At 45.3% G+C, this 19,098-nt stretch overlaps 1 protein-coding gene across 1 annotated transcript; it reads left to right on the top strand.

Annotated features, from left to right (window-relative positions):
- The first annotated feature begins 651 nt into the window (after positions 1–651).
- On the top strand, positions 652–16,741 carry sdr42e2 (short chain dehydrogenase/reductase family 42E, member 2). Its single transcript, XM_072675199.1, has 11 exons — positions 652–1,017; positions 2,223–2,318; positions 2,764–2,821; positions 3,626–3,744; positions 7,372–7,447; positions 9,244–9,326; positions 10,686–10,823; positions 10,905–10,970; positions 11,062–11,125; positions 11,264–11,337; positions 16,517–16,741. Exons 1-11 carry the CDS (start codon positions 652–654, stop codon positions 16,739–16,741), a joined length of 1,365 nt encoding a protein of 454 aa, XP_072531300.1.
- The last annotated feature ends 2,357 nt before the right edge of the window (positions 16,742–19,098 follow it).

The raw sequence follows: 19,098 nt of genomic DNA on the forward strand, positions 1-19,098 counted from the left end.
TGAAGAGCCCTGTGAGTGTGAAGACCCTTTGCATCAAGTGAAGGTTCATGAGACCTTTAAAGTGTTGGTGGGTGGTGGACCCATTCTCAGTGACCCACTGACACTAGCCTGTGCTAAAACCCAAGCAACACTGCTGTGCCTGGGTCACTCGTACCAGCACCATCTCAGATCTGCTGAGAATGGTCTACCTCCCACATGATATTTGGTTCGGAGCAGTCCTGTGGTCAGAAACTGACCAAATGATGAATGGGAATGGTGGAGTGTGGTTGATGGACTACAGTCTGTGCACCTAGTCTGTAAGCTAGGCCGTATAGTGGTCAGTGAGTGAAGGACAAAGCAGGGGCTTCATGGTTCTTCTATGGCATCGGTCTTAGAAGATGCTCTAAGACCGATGGTTCTTTGACCGATGCTCTAGAAAGAGCCATAAAGCACCATGTGTGTAATAGCACTGGTCTCAGTTGGCTGACCAGTGTGTAAGAAAAGTTGGGCTTCACCCACTCTGCTCCTCAGTGGTGAATTATGCATCCTTTCACTCACTCTTACTGAGATCCGTTTCACAGTGGTCACCGCGTCCGTTAACCGCTCACGCTCTTTGGCCTCTGCATCTCCCCTCTAGGCTGCAGAGGATCCATTTGAACCCATCTGTGCATTATGAAGGAGACGGGGTCCTCGTGTCAAGTGGAGCAGCTGCCCTGCGCATGCCTGCTGGAGCCGGGCACCAACGGACGCCACACGCAGACCCACGCTCGCAGCAGCTGGAAGCCCGGAGCGCCGCTCAGACACAGAGCCAACGGGGCGGTGGGCGCCTGGTGCAGCAGCCCGGAGTGCAGAGCTTCCAGCAGACTGGAGGGCCCCGAGCAGCCCCGCCGAGGGGGCGGGAAGGCACTGGTGACTGGGGGCGCCGGCTTCTTCGGCTTTAGGTTGGGAAGGGCTCTGGCCAGGCAGGGCGTCAGCATCATCCTGCTGGACCTCCACAAGCCAGCCTGGGACGTCCCAGATGGAGCAGTGTTCCTGCAGGTAGAGCTTGGGGGGGATAGCGTTGCCCTGGGGGCGGAAGTGGGGGAGGGGGGGTTAGCAGGGGCTGCCGGACATCTGGGTGAAACAGAAGCAGCATGGCAGCAGGTGTGAAGCAGGACAGGTGTTCCCTTGGGTTTCAGGTGATCCCTGGGCTGCTGATGCACTCGGGTGTCGTGGTGAACACGTGAGCCCTCATAGTTATAGTTTCATTGTTTGACGCACTGTGTAAGCCGTTTAGTCTGTGGCTCCGCCCCTTTATTATTTTCCTTCTGCTAGAAGTTAGAACTCCTATATATCATCTATTACATTGAGGGAGGCTTGTCTTACTATTCTCAGACTGCTTCCCATGGAGGGCTGTGGAGTTGCTGGGATTCAAACTCATGATCTCTTTATGCGTCTTTCACAGCTCTAGACCGGCCCTACGGTCTAACTGCTGCTCACCAAGTGTGAGGAGATCAAGTTTAAATAAGTTCAAATCCCAGAAAGGGCTCAGCGCCCCACTGTTACAAACAAAAATGTCTCCCATCATGGGGACGTCATGTGATGGGGGAGTTCTAACCTGCAGATGGGAATAAACAGTAAACAGATTGAGGGGGCGGAGCCACAGACTAAACAACTTTCGCAATATTTAGTCAGTTTCAGCTGCAGCTCATTTACTGATGTTTTTGAGGCCAAATTAAATGTGTAATGTTGATCAAACTGAGATCTTGCGAACCCCAGGCCATGGTGGTAGCGCAGTAGACTGCTCTAAGAGCCCCAGGACTAATCATAAAAATAATAATAATAAAAAAACGCTCTGTAATGAGTTTTCCTATTTCAGTTGAGCTGACTTTATATTTTTATTTTTTACAAAGTTTCCCGAGTACTCTATAATGGTCCGTGGCTAAGGGCTCGGTTGGTTATTGTGGAGAAGAGCTGTCCATTGGCTTTTATCACAAAATAAAGGGAAGCTCTTAAGAAATGTCCACGATAATCAGGCCTAAACTGCAGAAAAACAGCAGAAACAACTTATTTAATATTAATATTAATATTAATATTATTCAATCTGTTCATTTAACAGCATGCGGCTGAAGTGTCTTCCTTCCAACTGCATAAAATTCAAACACCCATACTTTACTCTGTACCTTACAATAACATGTTGGGCACAATAACAATGTGTGTGTGTGTGTGTGTGTGTGTGTGTGTGTTGTGTTGTGTACTGACAGGGTGATGTTCGCGATCACGACACCCTGTATAAAATCTGCGCTGGAGTGGACTGCGTATTTCACACTGCTTCCTATGGGATGTCGGGCCCAGAACAGGTTAGCTCATTAACAACCCCTGAACCCACCGCTGGGTCCAAAGCGTTTCTCACACACCTCTGTACCTGAAGAAGAAGACAGGGCGTTTGCACCGTAGTCTCTGTAGGTATGGACCAGTACACCTTTGGGTGTCTTGATGAGAGCTCTGCAGATTAAAGCACTAGGTCTTAAGTGAGGGCCCTTCAGCTCCTGGAGACCACTATCTCTGTCCATGACTCTCTGAGGGAACATTAAGGCGTGCTCTTAGGAGATCTGCTTAGAAGATCTGGCTCAGTTGAGATATTTGAGATATTTGAGATATTTGAGAGGTCCCAAAGCTGACGCAGGGTTTAGGTCAGAAGCAGGGCTGGACTTTTCAGTGTTGGTGTGTTTGGATAGGTCAGAAAGTCCTGACTTAAGTGGACATGTTGAATAATTGCTGTTTTCTCATTTTCCTGCCCTTTAGCTGAAGAAAGAGCAGGTGGAGTCTGTCAACGTTGGTGGCACCAACAATGTCATAAACGGTGAGTTGATAGTTTCCGTCCTCTCACAAATACCAGCAGGTTAACCAGTCAGATGTTGAGTGAAGGTATGATTTCTTCAGGTTTATATAAATATATGTAAATGGTTCTGCCAGGTTCTTCAGTTGCTTTGCTGTATCATATGCTGGCTTTAGGCAAGTAGGCAAGTAAATATCACACTAATATTAGTACTACTGGTAATTTAGTAGCATTAATACTAATGACCAAGCGTAGCTAGAGCTAATTGGCATCTGACACGAGTGTAAATGACACACTTTTTAACTTTTGGGGACATAAAGTGAATCTGGCAGATGTTCTTTACATTGTGTCCACATTTCATGACGAACGGACCAATAGAAATGCTGCAATTGCCTTCCATTGAAAGTTAAGAAGGTTTTTTCGCCATTTTGGAGATACACTATATGTCCGATTGTTTGTGGACACCCCCTTTCTGATACTTTACGTAGCACTCATTGCTGCCACCGCTTGTCTAGTCCCTGTAGAGAAGAAATACTGCCAATAGAATAGGACTCTATGGAGCAGATAAACACATGAACCTATTGGCACCATGCTGCCTAATGCCAGGCGTGGGCTACGAGGGGTGTAAAGCCCCCCCCCCCCCCAGCAGCAGCATTGAGCTGTGGAGCAGTGGTTGAGGAGTTGGGGAGTTTTTTAGGACTCACTAATGCAACCAAATCCACACAGCAATGTTGGTATTCCAAATTCTAGTAGAGACTTCTTCTTTATCCCTGGACAGTAGAGACAGTTATGCTTGACGGCGGTGCTGTGTTGGTGTGTGTCCTGCAGTGTGTTGTGAGCGGGGGATCTCCAGACTGGTCTACACCAGCACAGTGAACGTGGCGTTTGCAGGGAGGCCCATTGAGGATGGAGATGAGGACTCGGTACCCTGCGTTCCTCTGCACATGGTAAGAGAGGTTTTCTCCACTTGAGATGAATTAGCTTGTGTGTAATTTGAGCTGACATCTACAAAAGGTCTTCCACCAGTGTCCACCATACACAGTATTGACAAATATATGTGGACACTTGCTCATTTATTCGTTGTTTCTTCTGAAATCGAGATCGTATTAAAAAGATTCTCCTGCTTTTGTTGGAGTAACCATCTCTACTGTCCAGGTACAGTCTCTACTGTACAATGCTGTGAGAATTTGATTGCATTCATAGACAAGAGTGTTAGTGAGGTCACCCCCCAACTTATCCCAAAAGTATTGGATGGAGCTCCACCATCCATCCTTCCAGAGAGCATAGTTCTTTCACTGCTGGGGGCTTAATACCCCTCTAGCCCACGCCTGGCATTAGGCAAGGTTCCAGTAGGTCCATGTTTATCTGCTCCAGAGAGTCCTATTTATTTTTTTTCTCTACAGGGACTAGTTAAGCTGTATGTGTGCATTTGCACATCTGTGTCAGCAGTGTGTGCAGCTTACAATAGCTGAATTCAACCCTCTTAAAGGGGTGTCCACAAACTTTTGGGCATTTAGTGTATAAAGAATCATTATACTTGCTAAAGAACCTTTGAAGAACCCTTTTCTGAGGGTGCAAGGTCAGGACTAGGCACTTTGACAACTCTCCTTCTCAGCAGATTCAGTTCATCAAGCAAGTTGTGATTAGCTGATGGCGAACTGCCAATGCTCCATTGATATGCTAGCAAAGCACACGGCAACCTAGGCGTTGGATAGGCCTTCCCTTGGCAGGCTTGCAGACTTCCAGTATTGCCTTGCTGTTAACTGTGGGGCTTATCTCAGCTCAGGGGCTAAGGGTTTGCATCCATGGCCTCCACAGCATCATTTTTGCTAACCGTTAAAAGCTGCCAGTGGAAAATTGTCGGTCATTCATACGTCACTGAAACAAGCTGAACGTGCAGCTCCTAATCCAGCACCACTGCTGTGCTTGTAGGTGAAACATAAGATGTTCTCTGAAGTAGGAGATGAGAGGAATTTGGCTGTTATCGCACCTACACCCACATCGTGCAGCTGCAGCAGTATCCCGTGAGATGCTTCCATGCTGCTCCAGCTTGGAACTGTTGTTTAGTGGCAGCGGTGTCCACATCTCCTCCCTGAACTCCAGCAGAGAGGAGTTAGGGAAGGTTAATGAGATCGACTGAGTCCACCTGACACCTCCTGCGTGTGATGCAGTCTGGAGTGCGACACAGGTCACCCACTGCTGGCTCATCTCCAGCAACGTAATGAAGATACAGCGCCGGGTCAATCACACAGCCGTACTGCGAGCTGTAGTGGGTGTCGGTGTCAGTCATTTCTCATTTTTCCAGCAATGCTAGCTGTCATCCAGTGACTTTCACTAGAGCAGGAATGTCAGCGCGACATTGTGTCTAATGTAAAGGCTAGACATTGTGTGGGCATGGTGATCTAAGCCAATGGGCGGCTCCTATTGTCAGTGCTATAAGTGTTAGCCTGTGTCAGCAATGCAATCATTAGTACTGATAGTAATAGTAGTATTAGTACTAGAGATGGACCAATCAGTGTTTTGGGGCTGTTTCTGCTCGCCAATCGTTTTTCGGTACGATCCACTGTGCTGTGATCGGATACTGGGCTGAGCGATGTACACTGTTAAAAGTATAGGTTCCTTTGGAGGTTTCGTGCTGTGGAGGAACCTCTTTAGGTGCTTTGAGGAACCTTCAAGAAGAAAAAGGTTCCTTGATGGTTCCTCAAAGCACCTTAAGTTTCAAACTTGAAGAACCTCCAAAAGTTCTTTCAGGATCTCATACTTATAACAGCCCACTTCCGAAGGGGGGATCCCCCAATAGTGGTGTTAAAAGCTACTACTCTGCTTCCTTCACAAATACGCTGCAAAAAAAAAATACAGCCGGACTGACCGAGCAGATCCAGCAGCACCTTTAGGCTGAGGAGCCTCGCGCAGAGCTGCTGTAGTCTTTAACTCACCAGTACGATCTGATGAGGTCGGCTAATTTTGCGGTCGGCTTCTTTTGCCCAGAGAAATGTTGGCAGATGAAAACCTGAAACTCGGTCGATACGATACATATCTGATCAATTTTTACGGGCAGTGGTGGCTCAGTGGTTAGAGCGCCGGGCTATTGATAACAAGGTTGTGGGTTCGATTCCCAGGCTCGGGAAGCTGCCACTGCTGGGTCCTTGAGCAAGGCCCTTAACTCTCTCTGCTCCCTGAGCGCAGATTAGTTTGATGGGATTGGCATCTGACTACGACCAGTGCAAATGACTCATAGCAGTTGTTCTTTACACTGTGCCCAGGTTGATGATGTATAGACCAATAGAAAAGCTCCAAAATGACTGGCAATAAAAACGTCTTCCATTGAAAGTTAAGAAGGTTTTTCCCTTCTCCTGTAAAGTAAAATAAATTTTTTTGCACATACAAGTTTTTCATTTGACAGTGACGTTATATACCACTTCATATATATTATATATATTTATATACAGCTACAGAAATTAACATTTCAGTTGTATTTAAACCATGGACAACATTTCCTCTAAATTCCAAATAAAAATATTTGCTATTTAGAGCATTTATTTATTTGCAGAAATGACAACTGCTCAAATAAAAATGCAAATAATTTATTATAATAATTATAATGCAAAGAAGTTATTATTCACCTTTAAGAGGTGAGAGCATTTGAGAGCATTCAGAAATCACTATGGTCAAATAACCTCGACGGCCAATCGCAGCTCTCATGTCTTGGCAGACTCTCCACTAGTCTTTCACATTGCTGTTGGGACTTTATGCCATTCATAGTCTGCAGATTCAGATAACTCAGCTTTGCTTGATTAAATGCCTGGAATTAAACGGCTTCCATACATGTAGAGATGCAAATTTAAGAAAAATAATTAAATTCTCTTAAGTCTCTTATATATATATATATATATATATATATATATATATATATATATATATATATATATACAGCTGAAATACACCAAACCAGCAGATATTAAACCGGTTGTTTTTGTTTCAAGTTTAAGTTTCAGGTTTATTTGTCATTTGTACAACATGTCAGGACTTTCATGCATTGAAATGTGGTGCCTTGTGGTGAGGCTCAGGTTGATGCTCTACAGGAGGACAAAACTATATACATACTAAACATTAAAATAAAGTTATATAAAAATTATATTAAATAAATACAAAATACACACAAAATATACACAAAATACAGAATATACAAAGACAGGAGGGATCTGTAGAAGTTCTCTGATATGTACATTTATGAGACAGGTATAGTCTAAAAGAGAGAGTGGAGCTAAATATAAATATGTATGTTTATGTCTATTCCTGTTATATAAAGTGTATTTTGACTTACTCAAAATTTTTGAACTCTGCGTGTACCATTTTTCAAAAATACAAGTATTCAGAATTCAGTGTTGGGTGATACAGCCCTTCAAAACGGTAGTTCCTCACGTCTATAACCTCAGCACCGCTCAGTCAGTTTCCCGTTAATTCCTGCGTAATAAGCCTGAGGACGTAACAGAAGTCCTTAGAGAGAGTTTAGGGGTTGAGTCTGATTGGAGTCGGAAACTAATCAGCTTTGTGATTTGCCTTGTCCTCCTCAGCATATAGACCACTACTCCAGAACCAAAGCTATCGCTGACCGCATGGTCCTGGCTGCCAACGGAAGATCATTAAAAGGTATGGAAACTGGACCTCACTGCTTTCTGAAGCCGATCCTGTTATTGGCATACAGTAGCGATAAGAGAAAGCCATCTCCTTTTTCCTGCACACGTCTACACGAGTGTGTTTGTGTGTGTATCTGTATATGTGTGTGTGTGCGCACGCTGATGAGGTGCTGAGGTAACGGCTGCTATGGTAATGCGTAGCCTGCAACCGAACCCAGCAGGACCTGCTGACACCAGTTTAAATTTAGACCCAGGCCTAACAATAAGGCAGAGCACTTGGTGAACTCGACACTGGTGTGTCTGAAGCATTCTCCCACTCTCGCAGACTTCGTGTGTAGGATTGTCCAACATTTTCTTCACTGCTCTCTCCGTCTGTTACTGGTACTAGAGTGGACAAAAGTATTGGGACAACATTGTTTCTTCCGAAATTAAGAGCTTATCCTGCCTGTTGGAGTAACTGTCTCTACTGTCCAGGGAGGAAGGCCTTCTACTAGATTTTGGAGTAGGAGCATTGCTGTGAGGATTAGTTGGATGTTGGATGATCACCACCCCCACTATATGTCCAAATGTTTGTGGACACCCCTTCTAATGAGCACATGCTAGTGGAAGAACTGGGTGCTCTCTGGAGTGATGGTTGGTGCTCTATCTACCATCCAATACTTTTGGGATGAGGTGGTCCTCATCCAACATCCTGACTCCACTAACGCTCGTGTGGCTGAATGCAGTCAAATCCTTACAGCAATGCTCCTCCAAAAATCTAATAGACATCTTCTATGGCATCACTCAAAGAACCCTATGAAGCACCTTTATTGTTCACAGTTCACAGAGATAGTGATAGATGACATCTCCAGAACAGCAACAACCTTCTCAATGTTTCAATGCAAAGTCATTCCAGCATTTCTATTGGTCCATTCATTTGCACTCGCCGTAGTCAGACACCAATCAGCTCCAGCTAAGCTTGGCCATCAGTACTCATACTACTAATTACTATTAGTACAGACATTTGCATTGCTGACACAGGCTGGCACTTGCATTATCTCCATAGAGAAGCACTGACCAATAGAATGGGACGCTCTGAGGAAAACCCCTCAGTGACCAGCGCCAAACATTAGTTAGAGGGCTATAAAGCCCCCCGCCATTGAAGTGTAGAGCAGTGGAGCTGTGTTCTAAATAATAGCCCCATTCAATTCTTTTGGGAAGAGAACCACCCTGATCTGACTAATGCTGTCTTGGCTAAATGCAATCAAATCCTGACCGCAATGGTCCAACACCCCCCCCCCCCATCACATGACACTGTGAGTAGTCCTGGAGGGGTGAAGGCTTGCATGTACTTCGTGGAGCTCAGCACTCTTGGAGGAGAACACTAACCAGAGGAACCACCAGTTCAGCCGTATCTACCAATGGACGCCCACGCTGACTAGCATTGTACCAAGTCATGGAGGGTAGATGGAGGGCCACCCGTCCCACACAGACAGAGTTAGGCTTCTGGGAATCCAGTCTGCAACTTCCCAAAGAAATTGGGCCCCCAGGAGCCCTCATATCCTTCTCTTGCTCTTCTTGTAGCTCACTCTTGGTGGATTCCTTAAGTGACAGATGTACAGCCCAGCAGCAGAACTGAAACTTGACCCTAGCCTTATTTACATATTCAATTAAGCAAAGCCTGTGGTGTTTGGTCATGATATACCCCTAGCTACACACACATATACAAACACACACACACACTATCCATACATGCATTTGGTCAATTAGTGAATATGGAAAGAGTCATCTGAAGCCTGATGGTGAAGCATGTGCTGCTTTGTTCTGAAGGTGGCGGTCTGCTGCGGACGTGTGTGTTACGACCCTCAGGCATCTACGGCCCTGAAGAGAGAAGGCATCTACACAGAGTGATGGTGGGTGTCAAGTCCAAGTCTATCTCTCTCGCTCGTTCTCTTACCTGTGCTTCTCTTTTCACATTCATTCAGCATCTCCTCTGTTACTTCGGCCTTGTTTCTTCTCTTCCCACCCACCTCTCTCTCTCTCTCTCACTCTCCCTCTGCCTCTCTCGGCCCGCCGCTCTTCAGCCCTCGGCCGGCCCAAAGCTCTACAATATTAATGGACTCTGTGAGAAGCTCCAATTACAGCCCTGGTTCTCCTGGGACTCCCACTGACCCAAGACACACACACTCACACACTCGTACCCTCGCTCAGATCACACATGGCTGCCTTTCCGTACTTTGCCTATTCGGTTACTCTGCTGAGAGTCAAACTGCTAAGAGGTTCTTCTAGATGAAGACTCGGACACCCTGTGTAAGTTAACTCCAGCATGCCGCCCAGCATCCATAAGCTCACGCTCATTAGCTAAAAGATGCTCCACTCTTTCATTATGCTCAGGAGAGCTTCGCCTGTTACCTGTGCCCTAACAGGTGTCAGATTTTCTGTTCTCCCAGAGCTCCCAGAGCTCCCAGAGCTCCAAAATAAGCACAGTGAGACTCCATAGTGGCGACCGGCAGATGTTTGAGATTCAGCTCCTCGATTCTTCTTCTCTGGATGAACCTGGTGTATATGTTGTATCCTTACCTCCCTAACTCCACTCCACCACAGCCTTTCTGAGGGTTGGTTCCTCTAAAGGGGGTCTTCTGAAGGTTCTAGATGAGGACATGCAGAAGAACCACTGGAGCTTTCCTTTTGAATCTTGCTTGGTGGTTCCTCGTGCTCTAGGTGAAGCTGGCCTTGTCTTGGTTCCTCTCAGAGGTTCCTCCTCATACTGATTAATCTCAGGAGTTCTTGTTAAATTTCTTGGAGAGTTGTTCTCTTTTGAGTCTTGCTTCCTCTCAGTGGTTCTTCCTCGTGCTCTAGGCTAAGTCTTCATTGTCTCGGTTTCTCACAGTGCTCTTGGAGATTCTTCATTGTTCTACCTCGTGTTCTGTATGAGGTCTTCCTTAAAAACTAGGTTCCTCTGCAGGTTCTAGATGAGGACATGCAGAAGAACCACTGGAGATTTTCTTTTGAATCTTGCTTGGTGGTTCCTCGTGCTCTAGGTGAAGCTGGCCATGTCTTGGTTTCTACATGAGGTTTTCCCTTTAGGCCTGGTTCTTCTCAGAGGTTCTTCCTTTCCATGTTTTCTTTTCAGAGTTCAGTGCTTCCAGAAAACGTCTGTGGGACAGTCAACTGGACAATACTGGACAAATAACACTAAACTGAACTGAGAGCTGACGCCACTTCACCTCCCCTCCTCTGTTCTCCCCTCATTTGCTCTCCTGTGCTCCCAGGTGAACGTGCAGAGGAGGCTGTTCAGTTTCAGTTTTGGGAATCCCAATGCCCGGATGAACTGGGTGCACGTCGATAACCTGGTGATGGCTCACCTGCTGGGAGCTGAGGGTCTCACGCCGGAGAGAGGCTGTGTGGCGGTAAGTTCTACTAATAGCAAATGACGAAGGTCTGAGTGGGTCATCTAGGCGTTAGTTGAAGGTGCGATGCCTCGTTTTCAGAATGGACAGGCCTACTTCATCAACGACGGGGAATCAGTCAATGTCTTCGAATGGCTCCGACCCCTGGTGAGTCGCACCCGTGCTGCCCGTAAGCTGTAGTATTGCTGTATTTGGGTTTGAATGGTGTTCAGTTCAGTTCCTCCTTCTCTCCGAACAGTTTGAAAGACTCGGCTACAGCCGACCACTGATCCATCTGCCCGTTTCGCTGGTGTACTCTGCAGGTGGGGCCTCATTAGTCCAGCCAAAGCTTGAGCTCTAATATTTGAACCATTTCTGTCATTTTTTATTAAGATGTTTCGTTGATAGCTCCACGCAGACTGAACCGAACTCACCAGGTCTTTAAACTTCTTCCATTCCAGCCGTTTTAATGGAGCAACTGCATGTGGCTCTGAGGCCTATAGTGGAGATTCCTCTACTTCTCACCAGAAACGAGGTAAATACACCCCTTCTCTCATTTATCTTCTATGTCCAACATTTCTTTCACTGCTCTCTCATGGGGCAGTGATGGCTCAGCGGTTAGAGCGCCGGGATATTGATAACAAGGTTGTGGGTTCGATTCCCGGGCTCGGCAAGCTGCCACTGTTGGGCCCTTGAGCAAGGCCCTTTACCCTCTCTGCTTCCCGGGTGCTGGAGTTGGCTGCCCACCGCTCTGGGTGTGTGTGTGTGTACTCACTGCCCCTAACACATGTGTGTGTGTGAGTGTGTGTTCACTACCAGATGGGTTAAATGCGGAGGACACATTTCACTGTACAGTCCACACTGACAAATACGTGCACTTTTACCTTTACCATTAAGATGCTTAGAAGACATCTCCGTCTGTTACTGGTACTAGAATGGACAAAAGTTTTGGGACAACATTGTTTCTTCCGAAATTAAGAGCTTAATGGAGTAACTGCCTGTTGGAGTAACTGCCTCTACTGTCTAGGGAGGAAGGCCTTCTACTAGATTTTGGAGGAGGAGCATTGCTGTGAGGATTAGTTGGATGTTGGATGATCACCACCCCCACTATATGTCCATGGTTGGTGCTCCCTCTACCATCCGATACTTTTGGGATGAGGTGGGGAGTTGGGAATGATGAGGTGGGGTGGTAATCATCCAACATCCTGACTCCACTGAATGCTTCAATCCTTACAGCAATGCTCCTCCAAAAATCTAATAGACATCTTTTATGGAATCACTTAAAGAACCCTATGAAGCACCTTTATTGTTTTAGGTAGAGAGAGATAGTGTGTGTGTGTGTGTGTGTGCACATGGGCAGTCTCCAGCTACTGTTGACCAGTGCAGACAGTGTAGCCAATACGCAGAGAGTGGGCCAAGTGTCTGCGTCCTGGTGGAAAGCCTTGGAGTAGCGCTGCTTGGGACTCCTTATAGCCTGAAAGGTGAGAAGCAGGAGCCAGGGCCTGAAGGGGCACTTCTCCTCGGCTGCCGGCAGGACCGATGATTGCTGTGTGAATAAAAGATGAGCGCTGGCTCCTCAGCAGCTTGCTGAGTTTTTGCAGGACAGGAGAGCAAAGTGCCAAACGCAGACAGACAGTGCTCTGGCATCTAATATCTAATAAAGCTAGACGATTTCTGGGGGTCTGCCCTGTGCTGATCGGTGAGGTAAAAGCTCCCGTTACTTGTCAGCCACATTACCTTTACACCAATCAGTCTTCGGACACCAGACATACTGTATCTGACAGTGCCCTAACTCTAACCCTCACATTTCCCAGCAGGCCCAGATGTTCTAGATAGCATAATGAGAGCTAGCACTGCCCACGGTCCGTTTGAAATGTCTTCGGGTTTGTAGGTATCAGTTTTTACTGATATTTCAGAGCATTTGGTTTGTATCTCTCTCCACTAGATGGTGCCATGTTTTTGTAAAGGCTCCAGTTGTTCAGGTATACCAGTGGCCTCCATCCCTGCTCCTGGAAACCCACAGTCCAATCACGGTTTATTTCTGGCCCTGCTCCCAGCACTCTTCATCCAACTATTAGCAATTAACAGTGAAGTCCTTACTGAGTTACAGTGTCAAAGCAAGCACTGTGCAGAACAGTAGCCTCCAGGACCAGGGTTCGAGACCACTGAGTTAGACATACAGTGTATACAGAAATAGCCACCGTTCTTTACTAATGTGCATCGAAAGTTTGGTAGGAAAGCCAGAGTAATCGAGGGCTAACCCCTCGATTGTCAACAAAACGGGCCTGATAGTGTATATAGTGTATATAGACGTTACTGTTTAGTGTTAGATTAAAGTTATGTGTATTTGTTGTAATATAAATGTTTAGTAAATAAACACTTACTGCCCAGATATGGAGATTTGAATTACGATTTTTCATATAAATTGTATAAAACATAGCATTTTTGATTGCTCAGTTTTGGCTGGTCAAAAGCTCTCCTAATATTTTCTTAGTTCTGTATTTTAGGCCCTGTTCACGTTTCCACATTTTTTCTAGTACAATCTTTTTTTCAGTACAGTCTTCAGTAGTTCAATAGGCCTCTAAAATGATCAAAAATGATAAAATTTAAACAGTTGAATTACAAAATTAATGCCTGTTAACTAATTTAACTGGATAAAAGGTTGGGATTGTTCTAAAAGTTCTCTTAGATTCTACTTTTAACAGGTTTAATTGAACATTGCAAAATTTAAAATGGTATTTTACATTGTTTATGATATAAATGTCAAATTTAGCATTAATGACTGGGTCACAAATGGCCTAAATAAGAAAACAACCATGAGTGTCTTGGGACAATTATAAGAGCATATCTGAGAACTAAGATTTTTTGGAGAACTGCATTTAAGAGCAGTTTAGCTGTTAGTTCTCGTCAGATCCTTCGTATGTTTTTATTTTTAGAAACGCTTTTGTAAATCTGGCCCCAGATTAAGGAGGTCTGGGCCAGATTCACAAAAGTGTCTTAATTAATTAATTAATTAATTAATTAATTGAATGATTATTTAAATAAATATTTATTTCATATTCTTCAAAAATCTTCTTATGAATTTTCAGATTTTTCTTCTTCACTTTTCAATAAGAACGACTGGTGAGTCTAGAAGGTCATTAATATTTTTATTTATTTATTTATTTATTTATTTATTTCTCTGGTGGTTTACTCCTCATTTGTGACACCCTGGCATCCTAACACCGCATGAACGCGATGTGAGGGGGTCTGTGTTTCTTGGACAGTGGTGATGGGCCCGGTGCTTTGGCACTAAGCCGGATGGAGAGTTTCCATGCCGATACCCAATCTGCTGGGCAGTAAGAAGAGAGAGGCGCTGGGGGCGTCCTTCTGTGCCAGCAGAGCAGGAGGCTGCACGCCCGCTTAATGGAAAAGTAATGCCACGTAAAAGGAGGTCATTAGATCCGTTAGAAAATGTGACCCTGTAGAATCTGATCTGGTGGCAGCACAACCACTTCTCAGCACCAGGGCACGACCTGGCCAGACCTCAGACCTTGAGATTGAGCTGTAGGGGGTGTCTGTCGGTGTGTCCAGTGACACACACACACTCACACACACTCAGTCAGGTGGACTGATTTATGGAATTCTACTGCAGTTCCAAACAGTAGTGTGTTGTATGGGGTAGTGTGTGGTATGGGGTAGTGTGTGGTATGGGGTAGAGGTGTTGTATTTGGTAGTGTGTTGTATGGGGTAGTGTGTGGTATGGGGTAGTGTGTGGTATGTGGTTGTGTGTGGTATGGGGTAGTGTGTGGTATGGGGTAGAGGTGTTGTATTTGGTAGTGTGTGGTATGGGGTAGTGTGTGGTATGTGGTTGTGCGTTATATGTGGTAGAGGTGTTGTATGGGGTAGTGTGTGGTATGTGGTATGTGGTAGTGTGTGGTATGGGGTAGTGTGTTGTATGGGTAGTGAGTTGTATGTGGTATTGGGTAGTGTGTGGTATGGGGTAGTGTGTGGTATGGGGTAGTGTGTAGCATGTGATATTGGGTAGTGTGTGGTATGTGGTAGTGTGTGGTATGGGGTAGTGTGTAGCATGTGATATTGGGTAGTGTGTGGTATGGGGTAGTGTGTGGTATGTGGTAGTGTGTAGCATGTGATATTGGGTAGTGTGTGGTATGGGGTAGTGTGTGGTATGGAGTAGAGGTGTTGTATTTGGTAGTATGTGGTATGGGGTAGTGTGTGGTATTGGGTAGTGTGTTGTATGGGGTAGTGTGTGGTATGGGGTAGAGGTGTTGTATGGGGTAGTTGTTGTATGGGGTAGTGAGTTGTATGTGGTATGGGGTAGTGTGTGGTATGGAGTAGAGGTGTTGTATTTGGTAGTATGTGGTATGGGGTAGTGTGTGGTATTGGGTAGTGTGTTGTATGGGGTAGTGTGTGGTATGGGGTAGAGGTGTTGTATGGGGTAGTTGTTGTATGGGGTAGTGAGTTGTATGTGGTATGGGGTAGTGTGTGGTATGGGGTAGAGGTGTTGTATTTGGTAGTGTGTGGTATGGGGTAGTGTGTGGTATGGGGTAGAGGTGTTGTATTTGGTAGTGTGTGGTATGGGGTAGTGTGTGGTATGGGGTAGAGGTGTTGTATTTTGTAGTGTGTGGTATGTGGTAGTGTGTGGTATTGGGTAGTGTGTGGTATGGGGTAGTGTGTTGTGGGTTGAAAGATTTCTAGTATTTGCCTCTGAGGGGTTAGAACTGGTATTGGTTCTGGTACTTCTTAGTAAAGTAGCTTCATGAGGGGCTCCAGACTGGGTTTGGTGAAGTTTGGTGAAGCTTTTTTGAGGATGCTGACCGATTTCCGATGTATAGATTTATTAGATTATTAGAGTGATGAACAGGCTATTTTATTTACAATATATTTATGATATATTTTTATATATATTTATGATATATTTATAAATACAATATTTACAATAAAGAATCAGCCCTTTTTTGCTCCTGATCTCCCCCTACTTTTGGGAAGTGGAATTCCCACTTTGAACTATACCTAAAGGACATGCTTTACACATGCATTTTACACATGCACTGGACTTCCTGAGAGATGCAGAAGGTAAAGAAACATGTGGACTGAGGCGGTAAAGCAATACTACGGTATTTTACACTAATATGACTCGACTTACGCAGCGTTACACAGTTCTCACAAGCGTTTTCCTAGTTACATAGTGCAGGTAGCAGTGTATCGAGCCTGGAGGAGCAATGATAACGGTGCTATTTCCCCTATTACAGATCGGTGAAGCGTCTCAGTAGTTGTGATATGAAATCTAAAAACATCCAGTGTCCAGTATCACGATATTGAACGATATCCAGTGCCGTTGCATCAGGGAACACATTAAACACCGCACTGATGTGCAGCCAGCCGACGCTCTGCGTCTTCGACTGGGTTCAAATTTCCAAATGTTCCCCATGTGAGGGTTTATCTGTGCTTTGGCCTCAGGGCATTTGTTCTGAGATTACAAGGACATATTGCAACATCCTCTGACAACACAATCCCTTGTCCCTGACACTATCTTCCCTATCTCTGGCTCGGACGGGTCACCTGATAGTTTGATAGTTAGACCGCAGGCTTTCACTGCAGATGTTTCACACTGAACACTGACAAATCGTAGACTGAAGGAAAAGGTAGGTAGATCCTTTGATTGTGCTTTGTGCTTGAAAACCATGACGCATCCACATGTGTCTGTTTCTCAGGTAAGAAACGTTGCGGTCAGCCACACTTTCAAGATCGAGAAGGCCCGCCGGGAGCTGGGCTTTTCCCCTAAGAAGTACAGCTTCGCCGACTCAGTGGATCAGTACCTGCAGAGCCGGCCGGATTGCTCAGGTTCCTCCGTGCTGGACACACGACCCTTCCTCGTCTTCCTGATGATCTTGGTGGTGGTGGGGTTAACCATTCTGGTGCTCTGGAAGGAGCATTAGCCCGGGCACCTCGGCCTCGGGTTCAGTTCTTCAGTAAAATGGTTGCTCTGGATCCCTTAATCCCTTAATCCCTGCACTCTATAGGGTCTGTAGGGCTGCCACTATCACTCAAAAAAATCAGGTAGTCTTGAATGAAGTTGATTATGGAGAAATAATAATCATTCGATACAAAAAGTCCTTAAGAAATATTGTAGTATGCTACAGCAAGCACAGGGGGCGATATAACTTCTAGTCTTCGACAGATGATGAGAAAGCACCATTTTGGAGTTATGCTGTGGTCAGGTCTGCTATGTAGGTGAAATTGTACGATTGTGTTGTGTGCTGTGTTGATTTTCTGTCTTCTGAAGCAGCTAACACTAGAGTTATATCCATGTGTTGTTAGGATTAGCCAAGCTAGTAAACAGACACCCAGACAGGGCAGCAGAAATGGGTTAATCTGGTCTTGTTAAAACTGTAAAATGTCCTGCAATCCATGTTCTGCTTTGCTTTAGGACTATGACATATGTTGGTTTGTTTCATGATGATGACATGATGATAACCTCCCAAATAACACACCCATGTGGGGACAGTATGGGGAGGCCATGTGGGAACCAGAAAGTTATGTCCATGGGTTCCATGTTGGCCCCACACATGGATGCCCACCAGCGTTCAATAATGGGACCAGGAAGGGGTTTAACATATGGGCCCCATCTGCATATGGAAACCTAGATGGGACTGGTGTGGAAGTAGGATGGGCTGTAATGATGGGGTCCATTTGCTGGGTCGGCCCACCTGGGTCCCAGTAACAACACATGTACAAACTCACTCAGAGCCCACGCCCACCTGGACCATGCTGCCTAATGCCAGACGTGGGCTAGTAGAGGGGTATAAAGCCCCCCAGCATTGAGGAGCTGTGGAGCAGTGGAAGGACCGTGTTCTCTGGAATGATGGATGGTGGAACTCCATCCAGTACTTTTAAGATGAGTTGGGGTGGTGATCACCATCCAACATCCTGACCTCACTGAATACAATCAAATCCTCACAGCAGTTCTACTCAAAATCTAGTAGAAAGCCTTCTTCCCTGGACAGTAGAGACAGTTACTCTGACAGAAGCTTTAAAATACCCTTAATTTCAGAAAAAAAAACAATGAATGAGCTGGTGTCCCAATACTTCTGTCCGTTTAGCGTACCTCCAGAATGGTGCTTTATTAGTCATAAAGGCTGATTACTCGGTTAACTGAACGCTAGTCGATCGCTTTATTGATTTTTGAAGTAATCATTAGTTGAAGCCCTGGAGTCCAGCTAGGGGTGGCCACTGTTGAGTATACATAGCCTACACTAAAGAAATAAGCTAAGCTAGGTGTGGAGAGGTTCACGCTGTTGTCTCAGAAGTGTATTTTCAGATGTTTTAACTCGGATTGCTCGAAATTCAGGAAAGAAGAAGCCGATAATTCGACAGATGGAGAGAGGATGACTCAAAAACCGGAGCCTATGATTCTTCTCCATCAGTAACCCGGCCTAGCCTGGCCTAGCTTGCTAAGGACCTTTGTTATCACCATAGCACACAATGCTGGAGAGTATCATCAGGAACGGAGTGTGTCTTCTGTGGATGTGTTGTGTGTGTGTGAGCTTTTTAATATTGGGGTGTGCTATTTGCTATATATATTATTTTTCTGTGTTAATGCTAAAGCTAAATGCAAAGGGGAGGTGAAAGGGGAGAATCAGGGAACTGGTTTAGGAGTAGACCCAACTCTGTAGAGTCTGCATCCAGAAAACGGGTTTAAAGTATATATATATATATATATATATATATATATATATATATATATATATATATATATACATATGACTCATATCAGAAATATTATATTTCATCACATTTATGCATTATGTATTAAGTTGGTATGTGGCCGATCTAAGACAGTGACACCTAACCTGTGAATTTTGACCCCCTGCCTCTGATTTACAGCACAGCATACATCAAGTCCGATTAACTGTGTGGATTCTAGGGCCCCGAGTGGTCCGGCGCAATAGTCACTATGACCAGTGGATCGCCGGTTTGAATATCAGACATGCTGCTAGCCATCAGCAGCCGGAGCACAGAGAGATCACAATTGGCCTTGCTCTCTCTAGGAAGCGTAGATGGCGCTTTCTCCCCACATCACTCCATGCTGGCGTCTGCTGGCGTGTGTTGGTCTTCACCCTTACTGGTCTTAGGAGCATTGCATGTGATAGAGGGAGAATGTGTATGGGCTGGGTAATTGACCCAATCCAAATTGGGGAGAAAATGAGTAAAATGGGTAAAAAAAAAAGGGTGTTTTTTATTATTGTAAGGATTCTGTCTTCCTGTAGTGAACCAATCTGAGCTTTCAGTGATT

The sequence above is a fragment of the Salminus brasiliensis genome, chromosome 3 (assembly GCF_030463535.1).
Source record: "Salminus brasiliensis chromosome 3, fSalBra1.hap2, whole genome shotgun sequence".
Lineage (NCBI taxonomy): Eukaryota > Metazoa > Chordata > Actinopteri > Characiformes > Bryconidae > Salminus > Salminus brasiliensis.

Bases quoted from the DNA above. Each gene is read 5' to 3' on its own strand.
- sdr42e2 (XM_072675199.1), top strand. From the start codon at position 652: ATGAAGGAGACGGGGTCCTCGTGTCAAGTGGAGCAGCTGCCCTGCGCA. The intron at 3,745-7,371 runs GTAAGAGAGGTT...TGTCCTCCTCAG, and splicing joins CCTGCGTTCCTCTGCACATG to CATATAGACCACTACTCCAG. The intron at 10,824-10,904 runs GTAAGTTCTACT...CCTCGTTTTCAG, and splicing joins CGGAGAGAGGCTGTGTGGCG to AATGGACAGGCCTACTTCAT.